At 38.2% G+C, this 12,517-nt stretch overlaps 1 protein-coding gene across 3 annotated transcripts in view; it reads left to right on the top strand.

Annotated features, from left to right (window-relative positions):
* CHID1 (chitinase domain containing 1) overlaps nucleotides 1-4,825 on the top strand; it is a 136,459-nt gene extending 131,634 nt beyond the window's left edge. For all 3 annotated transcript variants that reach the window (XM_049820755.1, XM_049820753.1, XM_049820754.1), the window contains exons 12-13: nucleotides 2,473-2,515; nucleotides 4,556-4,825. In XM_049820755.1, coding sequence (XP_049676712.1) covers nucleotides 2,473-2,515; nucleotides 4,556-4,654 — 142 coding nt within the window. In that variant the 3' untranslated portion in view covers nucleotides 4,655-4,825. The remainder of the gene's footprint in view (nucleotides 1-2,472; nucleotides 2,516-4,555) is intronic.
* The last annotated feature ends 7,692 nt before the right edge of the window (nucleotides 4,826-12,517 follow it).

The following is a 12,517-nucleotide window of genomic DNA, read 5'->3' as shown; positions in this document are numbered from 1 at the left end:
CTTTGTTATTTCCAAAATACCTTCTTGGTTTAAATATTTTTAAATGTAAAAAAAAAAAACAAAAACCAAAAAACAAGGGAAAAGTAAAAGTGTCCTACCTTTATATTTTTAGTTTAATATTCAAGGTTTCTCTCAGCCTGTAATTTTCTTCTGACTTCTCAGCAATGTGTATTTCTTATCAGAAAAAAAAAATAAAATTTACCTGTTGGTCAGCAGTGTTTTAATTTATCTTCTGTGTTTGTATGAAAGGACTGGGATCTGTGTTCCTTCATATTTAATCCTTTGGTATGCCATTGAAAATTACTTTGTGCCAAACAATTACAAGTTTTTTTGTGTTAACTAAAGAGGAATAAGTCAGAAGCTTTGTTTTACTGATCTTTAATGCACAATCCAGTTGGAGACACAATGACTGCCGGATGAAAACTTGCTCTCAAAAGAGTACATCTGAGGGCTCTGTTTGAATGGCATACTTCTGGGATTAATTTCTGAAACACATTTTCTAAACATCTCCTTGCAAACTGAATGTGTGGGAAAGGGATAGCTTGTCAGTGGTACTATATCATTTGCCTTTGAAAGCCAATCTTTGGAGATTCTTGTTTGTGGGCTTCCTGGAGGAATTTTTGATGCATAAAGCACACTGGATCTGAAAATCACTCTAAACTTCACTTGCTGCGCTGTCCTTGGCAGGCAGCCATGTGGCTCAGTGTGCCTACAGTGGTTCAGGCAGCTCCAGGGAGGGTTATTCAAGGGAACCCTTTTTCAGTTACCACTTTGGTTTGCAAAGGTTCAGTTACATTGGATGGGGATGGCAGCGAAGCCTGAAATATGCTTCACTGGTAAAGCATCTCACCTGGAAATCTTGCATGTCTGCAGTTGCTGAGAAATCAAATCATGAATCTTTAAGCAAAGCACAGCTAATGATTTTCATGTAGCAGGCAGAGGCTATTACAAATAGTTACAGAAATGTGTTGTCTGTCAGTGCGTGTCCCAGTGCACTTTACAGGTAAGTATGCATTTACATAAGTTGGGAGATTTTAGGAGCAATTCCTACTTGGTCTGTCTATGCACTCTGCATTTCCTCCTAGCCTAACTGGTAAAGTGGTGCTGTAAGACCACTTGTAACTCATCCTTCTCATTATTTGGGGTTTAAAATGCTGAGTTGGTATCTGTGCCCAGTGTAGCTTGCCCTGTGTGTATATTTTATACTGCTAGCATTTAATTTAACCTGAACGATAGTAATTTGGGGAAAATCTTTCACAGTTTGCATCTGACAGCCAAATGTCTTAATCTTTTTCAGATGCGCATTTAGTAGGTACAACTGTCTTTTACTATCTGACAGTTTTATAATCCAGTTGCAACAAGATACCTCAGTGTGTTTACTTAGATCTAGTTTCAAACCATCTCTGTTGTGAGATCTTCTCTTGGATCCTCCATTTTCGCTGTCAGCCTTTTCACCTCTTCTAAGAGTTGTCCTCCTTAAAGGTGTAAATAAGTATCTTGTCTGACTCTGCCTGTATTGTATTTCATTGTAACCAGTTCTTGGACAAAGTGTGATGCCCAAAGAAGTTTGGGACTTTCATCTTAATCACGAAAGTTACCTGATTTCTTCCCAAACTTTGTGTTAGTTATTAGGAAATTGCTTTGTTCCTTAGATGTTTTGAAAGGCCTCATGGTGAAGCCTTTTAAGGAATCCTGTAGATAACCAGGGTTTTTTGCTGTTGTAGTTGTGGCATGATGCAATTGCTATACAAAGACTATTCTAGCACGTCTTTGACTCTATACAGTCTTGTTTTGAACTTTCTAACTTTCCAGCTGCTAGTGTTTTCAAAGTCCATTTAAGTAGGATGATTTTGTCAGGACGACCTTTCTGGCAAATATTCCTGTAACTGATACCTGCAGGACAATGACTCGGTTGCATACTTGACCTTTAGATGTGGTTTGTGTACCTTCTATTAATGGCTTTTCTTTCCCCACCACTTTGGATTTATGTGCTGTGAGATGTTTGTATCTACAGTAGAAAAAGGGCAGGAGTAGCTCTTATCTGCAGTAGAAAAGGAAGAGAAGTAGAGAAGATTTTGGCCCTACCCTGCCCTCAGTAGACAGAGTAGCCAGAATCCAAGTATGAAATGAATGGAAGTTGATGGCAAAAGTGTCTTATTTCAGAGGCAGAGTGCCTCAGCTTCCAGGGTGGAATGAGCACTGGGTGAGAAATCTCAAAGATACAAGGTGCTAAATGGGAAGTAGTTTCTGTCATTGATATGGGCTTATTAATGCTCATGTGCTGAACACACTAGCGTATCTTATTTTTAATAGCAATAACTTCTTCAAAATAAAATTGGCTGTTTTCTTCAGCACTGTCTTTGTTTCCTTTCCGTGTGAAGGAATAAAACTCGTTTTGAATTTTAACCTCACTAAAAATCCTATGGAAATCAATTAAAGCTATTGTGTCTATTTGGTTTTCCTGTTTTGCAGAAATAAAGGAGGAGAACATGCTGTCTTCTACCCAACACTGAAGGTAGGTGCCACTTTTTCATGTCAGAGGGCTGTAAGAGGAAAGAGATGTTTACTTGACTTGTTGTATTATTGAGACAGTTCAGAAAATGTTTGTGAAAGAGGTTTACCCTCATGTGGTTGCCTGTACAAGAAGATTGTTTTTTCTATCTCATGCATAATGGGGTTTTGCGATCTTTGGAGATTAGCCATGTCTAGAGATAATCCGCACTAGAGCAAACCAGTGCTCTGAGAGGATCTGTTCAAATGCACAGTTCATGTGCTAACAGACATGCTGATTGTCAGACAAGAGACAAGAAATTTTCCTTCTGATCGCGTTGGCTGGAAGCTTAGGGAACTTTTGCCTTCCTCTGTAAGGGGATCCTGATTCTCCCTGGCAGCCTATATCACCCTGTTTTCTTCAGTTCTGTTTCTGTGGAACATATGTTAGTGTTTTGAAAACTTAAGCATTTGGCCTTACTAAAGTCCTTTAGGAGGACGTACAATTTCTGTCTACACAATAGTCTGCAATATACCAGAATACAGGTATACTTGCAGCCTTAGTTCCTAGGAAGCTATCTTTAGATTTTCTCAAATTAAGCTAAAGGCAGTATGTTAAGCCTCTGCTGGCTTTTAATATTGGAAGGGAATTGCTTCTGTAGTGAAAGTATATCATATTTACAGAGAACAGAGACATTTTCTATGAAACTGGTGTGAAATGATCCAAGGCTCTGTTTTTCTGAACAGGATTGTTATCTTAAGCTCCATTAGTACAAGGATATTTCCCTTCATTAATCTAATACTGGTGGAAGTACTAGCACATATGGGATATTGATTACCACATCTAACTATGTTCTTGCTAGTAGTACCTGTCTTAGAGTGTTAGAAAGTTTCATTATGAGCCTGTCAGAGAAAAGGTAGATCGTGCTGCATGTTGTCATGCTATGTTCTCTTTTACCTTGTTGAAGGATTTCATCCTGCTATTGTCAGTACTAACCAGATTAAGAACACTCATTCCTGCACATTTCTTTCATTACTTCTTCTCTAGCAGATACTCAACTGATGGTTGGTGAATTTATGGAAACAGGTTTTCTTTCGAGTTTCAACAAGCTTGTAATGAAGTATTTTGAGATTTGTATGCTGGCACAAATAAAAGAGTTGTTCACATAATGTGATCAAGATGGTCAGGGAACACTTAATTTTATTACTCCATGACAACTGTGTTTCTTTCCCTTTTTAATGTTATAATCACTGGCAGGTTGCTCCAACTTAGGTTTGTTCATGATTAGTTAAAAGCAGTCATGAGCGCTAGGCCCACTGGATCTGTTAATGATCCGTGTTCTGTTTTCTATGGAAATGAGTTTTAAACACATCCCTGCTGTGAGCAGTTTAAACATTGCAGTGCTGTACTTCAAAGTAAGAAAACCTGAAAGTAAAAGATTGAAAAATAATTATTTTTGTCTGAACTGAAAGAAGTGCAGAACATGAATTATGGCATTGCTTCCCTTGTAAACCAATGGGTAAACTAACTCTAAATCAATGGCTGGAGCTGAAATAGGGATACTTTTAAATACTAATCTCCCAGACTCTCTTTAAAATAGAAATGTAATAATGAAAATTGTGACTTTGTCCTGGGAGAAGGCAAGGGTAGGTAAGAGATCTTGAGGGTATTTGACAAGTTGTTCTAATTGTATTTGGTGATAAAGTTTTATTTTACCCCTGAGACATTTTTGGGAAGAGTTAGAATTTCTGTACATTGTGAAATGATAGCCAAAATTAGAATAGTCCTTTGCATAGTTCATAAATCTGATTTATTTCTATGGCATTTTGTCTATCTAGCTGGTTATCTTTTATTAGGTCATTGAATTAACTGGTGCAATTAACTGTCTCATACTGAATGATTGCTTGCTAACCAGAGAGTATTTGAAATACAGGCTAGGTTCTTCAGTATCTGGTTCAAGGATAGATGTTTTTAAAATGTCTGATAATGGCATGAAGAGATGACAGCATGGAGTGTCTAATATCTCTGACTAAAAGGTAATTGCTTTATGTGTCTTTGTCTTAGTCTATCCAGTTGCGCTTAGAGCTTGCAAAAGAATTGGGCACTGGAATATCCATCTGGGAACTGGGACAAGGCCTGGACTATTTTTATGACCTGCTTTAAAATAAGAGATGATCTGGGAAAGAATTTATTTGCTTCACTGAGACTCCACCTTCAATTAATTTGGGTATCCTGGAGAGGTGATTTTTAAAACATTTTTTTGTAATTTATATCATATCTGTATTAAACTTGCATTTTTCTCAATAAAGAACCTTTTCTGATTTGCCACACAGATGTGATTGTTGGTATCTAATAAAATTCAGAGAAAAAAAACCCCAGAAATTTCTCTTAAAGCTCCTGAATTCAGAGTTATTGAAAATAGACCAACATAGCTGGGATGGCATCAGGGTTGAAAATATTTTCTGAAATGTTTCCTACAAGAAATAAAATGGACAAGTTGATGCCATCTGATCAAAGTTTAAGACGGAGACCTCTCAAACAGTTGCTGGTAATAACCAAAGTAAGTGAACAAATAAATCCATCAGATTATGTCCAGTAAATTTAATATCTGCTGGATCCTCTGCATCTTGCTGTCTTCTGATAAGGTAAGTCAATGTAAAATGTCAGGGGTGAGACCAATGAGATATCTTTCCTTCAAGCTGGCAGAAAAATCAAGCCCTGACAAGCTAAGCTGTTAGCTCTGTTTTTTCATGTTAGTAAATTCCTTAAGTAGTTCAAAGTCACAGTAATTTCAATTTATGACTTGTTTCTAAATCGGTTTTGTTGCAGGAGATGCTCTGTGATTTCTCTCTTCTGCCTAGCCTGCTTAGTGTCTCAGTTTACAGTATTTAGCACTAGTGCTTGATGCTTTAATGGTTAGTTTGTGGGAACTATAATGTTTAGCACCAAAGGCTATAATGGTAGTGATGGATTACATGGATAGCCCCAATAGACAGAGCCCCAGAGCAGCTCTGACAACCTCTAGACTTAAGTAGGTGCTGTGAATGTGGTCAGCGTCTTTGTGCATAAAGCTGTCATTCTTCAGCAGTACACATTGGTGCTTTTGTCTCCATAATACAGAATTTTTATGAACCCAAAAGCTGTAACAACCCATCAGTTTAAAAACAAAGCCAAAAAATTGTCCCCCCACTTTTTGTTTACAGTATTTGTGTTTGTAGAAATACACAGGCTTCAAGGTGTTTCTTCTAAGGAAGTAAAAGGTGCTGGGAATTTGATGAGGGTGTCATTGGTCATGAGGAGACTCGGGCAATAGCTCTGTACTCCCACTGGTGTTCTTCTTGCCACTTACAGTTGTCACAAAGATAACTGCACTCCTCTGTTTGCATCCACCCTTCCCAGTAATTAATCTCAGTGGGGAATTTATCTGCTCCTGCTGTTTTCAGCAGAATAAATCCCACTGTAATGCACCATCGATTAAAGAACTATTGATCTTCACCTCTCTGATTTAGTTCTGGCATCTCTCAACTTCTCACATTGCCGGTATCCAGCAGGGTTTACTAATCAGGCTTCTTTCTTCCATACCATTAGTAGTAAGATAATTTGCTACGTGAGTCCTTGTGTTCAATTAACTTGAACTTTCTAGTTCGTTCAAAAGCAATTTAAAGTCACTCTGGCAGTGGTATCTAGAATAGCACAAGAATTAAATTCTATTACACTGTTTTTTCTACTTTCAGTGGCACTACTGAACCAAAGTGTCTCAGGAAAAAAATAGTCTGTAAGAAATGGAAGGGGTTGTGATCTGAAGTGGCATCCATTTTTGTATTAGCTAGTAGGTAGCTTTCAAAACTGGGTGTGGGGAAGAAAAGAATATTTCTTTTTAGCATGTTGTTTCCTCACTAGAAAAGATACATGTAATTTGTCATGTTTTTAATAATTTTTTTCTATTCTGTGATGATTCTCTATGAAGTTCAAGATTCCTGTTTGTCTGTGAGTACACCTATGTTAGAAAGAAGTGTCTTTTCCATCCTTAGAGATAGAATGAATACCTCTGTGTGTAAAAAAGATCAAACTAACCCTTGCTATATTATGAAAAATAAATACCAGATGAGAAGTACATTGTGATTTTGAGCCATCCATGGTATATAGGTGCTTGAGGCCAAGGATGTTGCCTTTTGTCTCTAAAGGCAAAACATGTTTGTTGCTTTAGAAATAATATTCCAAAAGAAACAAAGTTGGCATAATTCTTTATTGTGAAGTTCTCTGGTAAAAAACAAAAAAGAGCACCAGATGGCATGTGAGCTCCACAGTGAATGAAGATCGGCTTCCGATGGATTGATCTTGCGTTCACTTAATTATTCAGTGTGCAGGAATGTCACGTTGTCTTTTATTAGATATCAGAGAATCCACAAACCAGTGTGCCATCAGTGAGCCACCACGAAAACAGGTTTCTTTTGAAATTTGCACCTCACCACCTTCATGAAAAGGAGATGCTGGTATGAAAGTAGGTTCTGCAGAGCATCTGTTTTTATGACTTTCCCTCGGACAAGTGGGGAAAACTGAGCGAAGGCAGAAGGTGGGTGGGAGTGCTGGAGTGGCACTGCTGTGTAACTTTCATTCCCTCATTTTGAGAAGAACTGAAAGCACTGTTTTACAATGCAAAGAAACATTTTTCTGTAAAGCAAGAAAAACAACCCCAAAAACCACAAACAAAAAAAACCAAATATGGTGTTTGTTCTTCCATAGAAGCAGGTACTCCTTAAATGAGGTATTTGCCAGGGCAAGACCAAAGATACTGGACTTAAAGAATTGAGGGTATGACTGGGAGAAATATCTAGTGTTCCTATTAAAACAGCTTACCTCTAGTATAGTAAGTGGTGAAATGGAAGTGTGTTTATTTCAACAGAATATTTCATCATTCAGTTTTCTAAGATACATTTAAGAAAAAAAAAAAAAAGCTGTGCTCTATAATCTAGTTCTTTTGCAAGAAAAATTTCTGTATATTAGGGTAAGATCTCAGGTGCTGTGAATGTAAAGGTATCTTTTAGCTACCTGATGCCAAGCAAAGCTTTCTTCCAACTGACCTTTGCTCTTGTGTTTCCCCATGTTTTACTTTTTTGGGTTAGACTCATGCAGGGTTACAATTTTCACTGCATTCACTGAGAAAAAGAAGCAGCAGCTGATTCTGTTGCAGCTGGCCTTCAGTATGAAGCTAGTATTTTTATCGTCAATTACCATCACACACATCGTTTTAATAGTTAGCAAAGGGGTTTTTTTATATCTGTATACAACTGAGTATCTTATCGAGACAGAAAAGAGGATTATCTGACTACTTGCAGGATCACATGGACCATACTTCTGGGATAACAGCATCACATCTTATCTCAGGAAACGTGTCTTTTGTGGTAAGTGTATCTGTCTTGAAAACCAGACCTGCTGTAGAGTCTTTGTAATGAGAAACGGTTTTAACAGAGAATTGTGGAAAATAAATTGTTTAGCTTGTCTCATTGTGAGATGCTACTTCTTCAAGGAGAATTGCTTTGGTACCTTGTTTTACAGTTCCTTTTTGTTATCATAGGTAGATGTCAAACTCCAGAATTAACTGTAGCTTCCAGGTAAGAAAGTTGAGAGTGATAGAGGAGAGGTAAGGTAGACTGAAGCATGACAATAGGACAACAGCTTCTTTAGCCACTTCTTAGTTATAAAGAATTGTTGAGTGAGTTGTATCAATTTAGTGTTGGTTATGGGCTTGGGTAAAAATATAAAATACCTCTTCCATTTCTGCTATAAGCTACTAGCAGTAATTATTTTTAAGAGTGGGGGTGGTGTTTTGTGCACACTTCTCTGTGGAGTCTGCAAGGTTAATGGATGTTCATAGGAACTGTAATTACAGTCTCTCCTGAATTTGGGATGTGTCTTTTGAAGTTTACTGTTTTGATTAATACACAGTGCAGCTGTTTGACTTCAGTTGAACAAATGGCAGCACAAAGCAGATGGATTCTACCTCTGCAGCTTGAAGAGGTTGTATGTAGCTATTTCCTGAAAATCCCATTCCCTCAGTGATCTCTTTTTTTATGTAGTAAGTGAAAATTAACTAAGCCTGAATTGGTGTTTTGTAGTCTACCAGGAAATCACTTTAATACTCTCTGTTGGGGAAAAATATATCTTCTCTTTAGGAAAAAAAATAAAAATCTTTAATATGGAAAGTAACTGGAATAGAATTTGACTAATACTGCTTATTCAAAAAGTTGCAAAAGTAAATAGCATCACTTATCTTGTTAGCATTTCAGATTAAAAGCTAACATATGCCTTTAAATGTATTCTGTTGGAATGAGAACATTACAACAAAATGTTATTTTGCAAATAAATGTGGATGAATGGAATCTAAGACTCAAAATTGAAAACAATTAGTCATTTTACATTCCTACTTAGGTGCCTTTTCTGGATATATTTTAATGTTTATTTGGTTACAATGTAACTTTAAAAAATATTTTAAGAAAAATACTGTAGAAAACCTGTACAGTATTTTCATAGAAACAAAAACTCAGGATACGGATATCTGATGGTAGGATGCCATTACACAGCAGGATGGTGGATTCTTTTTCTCTGAAGTCAAGACGGGGTTTTTTGTCTAAAACAAATGGTCTTGTTCAGTGACAAGCTTGGGTTTGAGGCAAGACTCAATAATAGTCTTTGGTCTGTGTAGTGCTACAGATCATGCTTGTCGTGGTTTAACCCCAGCCAGCAACTAAGCACCACGCAGCCGCTCACTCACTCCCCCCCCCGTCCAGTGGGATGGGGGAGAAAATCGGGAAAAAGGAGTAAAACTCGTGGGTTGAGATAAGAATGGTTTAATAGAACAGAAAAGAAACTAATAATGATAATTATAACACTAATAAAATGACAACAGCAGTAATAAAAGGATTGGAATGTACAAATGATGCGCAGGGCAATTGCTCACCACCCGCCGACCGACACCCAGCTAGTCCCCAAGTGGTGATCCCCCGCCCCCACTTCCCAGTTCCTATATTAGATGGGATGTCCCATGGTATGGAATACCCTGTTGGCCAGTTTGGGTCAGGTGCCCTGGCTGTGTCCTGTGCCAACTTCTTGTGCCCCTCTGGCTGGGCATGAGAAGCTGAAAAATCCTTGACTTTAGACTAAACACTACTGAGCACCAACTGAAAACATCAGCGTTATCAACATTCTTCACATACTGAACTCAAAACATAGCACTGTACCAGCTACTAGGAAGACAGTTAACTCTATCCCAGCTGAAACCAGGACACCCATGTTTCTTATAAGCTCTTAATGAAATAAGCTCTTACTCTAACTTCCAACACATTAGAACTAATTTTCCAGTCCACTGCTGAGGGCAAAGCAGAGGGGTTGCATGTGGCACATAGATGATCGTATTTTGATCCATCCATTGTGTGGAGTTTAAATAAGGTAAAATTTAGCAATTGTCTAGTGTGGGAAGGCAAAACAAAATAAACTAAAAAACTGCCCCCTGTATGAATTCTTAGCTGGCTGCGCAGGTGGGAGTAGAACTTGATCACAGGGCATTACCCCACCCACCTGTTTTTTTTGAAACTGGGTAATGAACTCATGTGAAAACATTAAGTGTAGATAAGCAGTATATTGACTTTCTAGAGACTTCCTAACTCTGCTAATTTCATTTACCAGAAGCCACTAATCACAACAGATACACACGTGGTGGTAGAAAGACCCTTCGATTTCTAGATTGAATGCCATGTATTTTTTGCATAAGTGACTTACTGTGAGGCTTACAGGATTGTTGCATTTTTCTGCAAATCCAAGCACAGTTTCTTGGAGCAGGGCTAGCTAATGTTCCAGCTCTGTCATCTTCTGCTGTGAAGTTCCTGCTATGTGTATGGCTGCAGCAGGGCTTGCCTGAGTGATATACTTCACCTTTCTCAAAGGTCAGTGTGCATGGAATAGAAGTCAGAAGATTACGGTGTTTCACCAGTTTTCTCCAGTATGTAAAGTCTGTACATTATGGTTACCTCTGCTGCTCATCCTACTCAAAGAGGTAAAATTGAATTTTGTTTTCCTTTGTTTATTGCATACATTTGCAAGTGTTAAAGCAGCTCAAAAAACCTTACAGCCATCACCAATTTTCACTAAACATTACTTTTCTATTCTTCCTTATGATCTGCATTTAGGAACAGTCTAGGTAGGCCTTTTGATATATTTCAGTGAGTTTTATTCCAGTGCAACAGTGGAGAGTGTATATACTCTGCTATATGTTGCCTTTGCTTGACGGTTGTGGAGGATGGTACTGTGACTAAGAATAGCCAGCAGGCAGTTGCTGCCCAACGTAGGAAATTATTTAGGACTGTGTATATCCATTTTCACCCAATTATTAATGTTTCTCCCCTGATTTTTCAGGTGAACTAATGTGGGACATTAAAATTAAATTACTGTAGGTTATTTGACTATTACTACAGTTTTTGCAACCTCTTTGTGTTTTCCGTTGCCCCTTTTGGGGGCTGAACAAAACAAATACTGTGAGCAGACATGCTTGTGTGTCATGAGTAGATGAAGGCCCAGCTGTAGCAGTGTTAGCATTCTTGTGCTGTGGAAGTGAGGGAAAGATGCCTGGGAGTATTGTGTGACCCCACAGAGAGAGGAGGAGAGAGTCATTTGCAAAGCTGGCTCTCTAGTCCTTTTAGTTACTACGGTGATATTGTGGTAGGGTGGCAGAGCTCAGCTCTGCTCCTAGCAGCTACCTCTGGGCTGATTTCGCCCTTGTATATAAGTGCTGTTTCAGTTGCTGTGATGGGAGCTTTTGTGTAAAACAAGCAGTCATGTTATTTTTGCCCTGCTATTTCATGTCCTTATGTGAAAAACCTCTGTGCTAATAATCTTTTTCGTTTTGCTCTCATTAAAACAACTGATAAATCTGGCTAAGTGAAAGTCAAAGTCCCTTTGTTTTGCACTAGAGCTGGAGCTAGTTGTGAGCCAGGTGAAGGTGTTTGGAAGAATTAATGCAGACCAGTACTGCTAAGGCAACTATACAAATAGTTTCTTCATAAATGGCAAGCACCCCTCTTCGCAAATATATTGTCTCATGTGTTGCAACTGTAGGTACAACTTAAAATCAAATTATTATTTTTTTTGGTCTGGGTAGCTTGCTGGTATCATTAGCTGGAATTAACATTAGAAAGTGTTTTATTCAATGATGCTTTAAAATCACAGCACTGAATGGTTGTCTGCTGTATCAGGTCTTTGCATGCTGCTTCTGCTTTTTAACTCGGAACTTTCTATTAAAATTAAATTGCTTTTGCTGTTAGCTTGGAATTGTTTTAGATGAACTTTCTGTGTCAAACAGTGGGCCAGGAATTTAAATTCCATCCAATTCCTTCTTTCTTCATTCATATCAGCCCTGAAATTGTGATTGACGTGAGGATGCAATTGCACACAGGAGATTGGCTGAGTTCATGTCTTGAAAGCCCAGTTTAGAAGTTTATTGACTATTTTAAAGCACTGAGGGTTAAATTATACCATTAGCATTTGCTTTAGAATTTGGGATTACTGCCTTTGATACAAGAAGGAATGGGCAGTAAGTTTTAAGATTTTTGGCTTTTACTGAAACATATTTTTCAGTTGTTTTAGTGAGAGAGTTAAAAGAAATATGTAAGGTGGCAGGGAGAATATTCATCATCCCCAGAATGAAGACTTTGCTCTTCTCTCCAATATAGAGCGCTTAAACCTTTGACATAAGCAAAGTCCCAGTTTTGCATTCAGATTTCATCTTTGTCCCTTGGCAGTAGCTATTGAGCTTATCTGCCTCACTGATAGTGTGAGGGTCTTCTCAAAATCATTCACTGCAGAACAACCTGTGAACAAGTTGGGGTTGTGTGCCTGCCAGAGTGAACAGAGCGTGCTGCTGTTCCGAGTGATACTGTGAGAAGTGATGAGTCCCTCCCCTCTCCACCACAGATAAAGAGAAAATGGCTTTGCTTGTAGATACAGAGACAAGTAACTCCACAAAGGATAAAGGGA

The sequence above is a fragment of the Accipiter gentilis genome, chromosome 17 (assembly GCF_929443795.1).
Source record: "Accipiter gentilis chromosome 17, bAccGen1.1, whole genome shotgun sequence".
In the NCBI taxonomy this organism is placed as follows: Eukaryota; Metazoa; Chordata; class Aves; order Accipitriformes; family Accipitridae; genus Astur; species Astur gentilis.
Note: the sequence above shows the minus strand (reverse complement) of the source record. Positions and strands in the feature narration are given on the sequence as shown.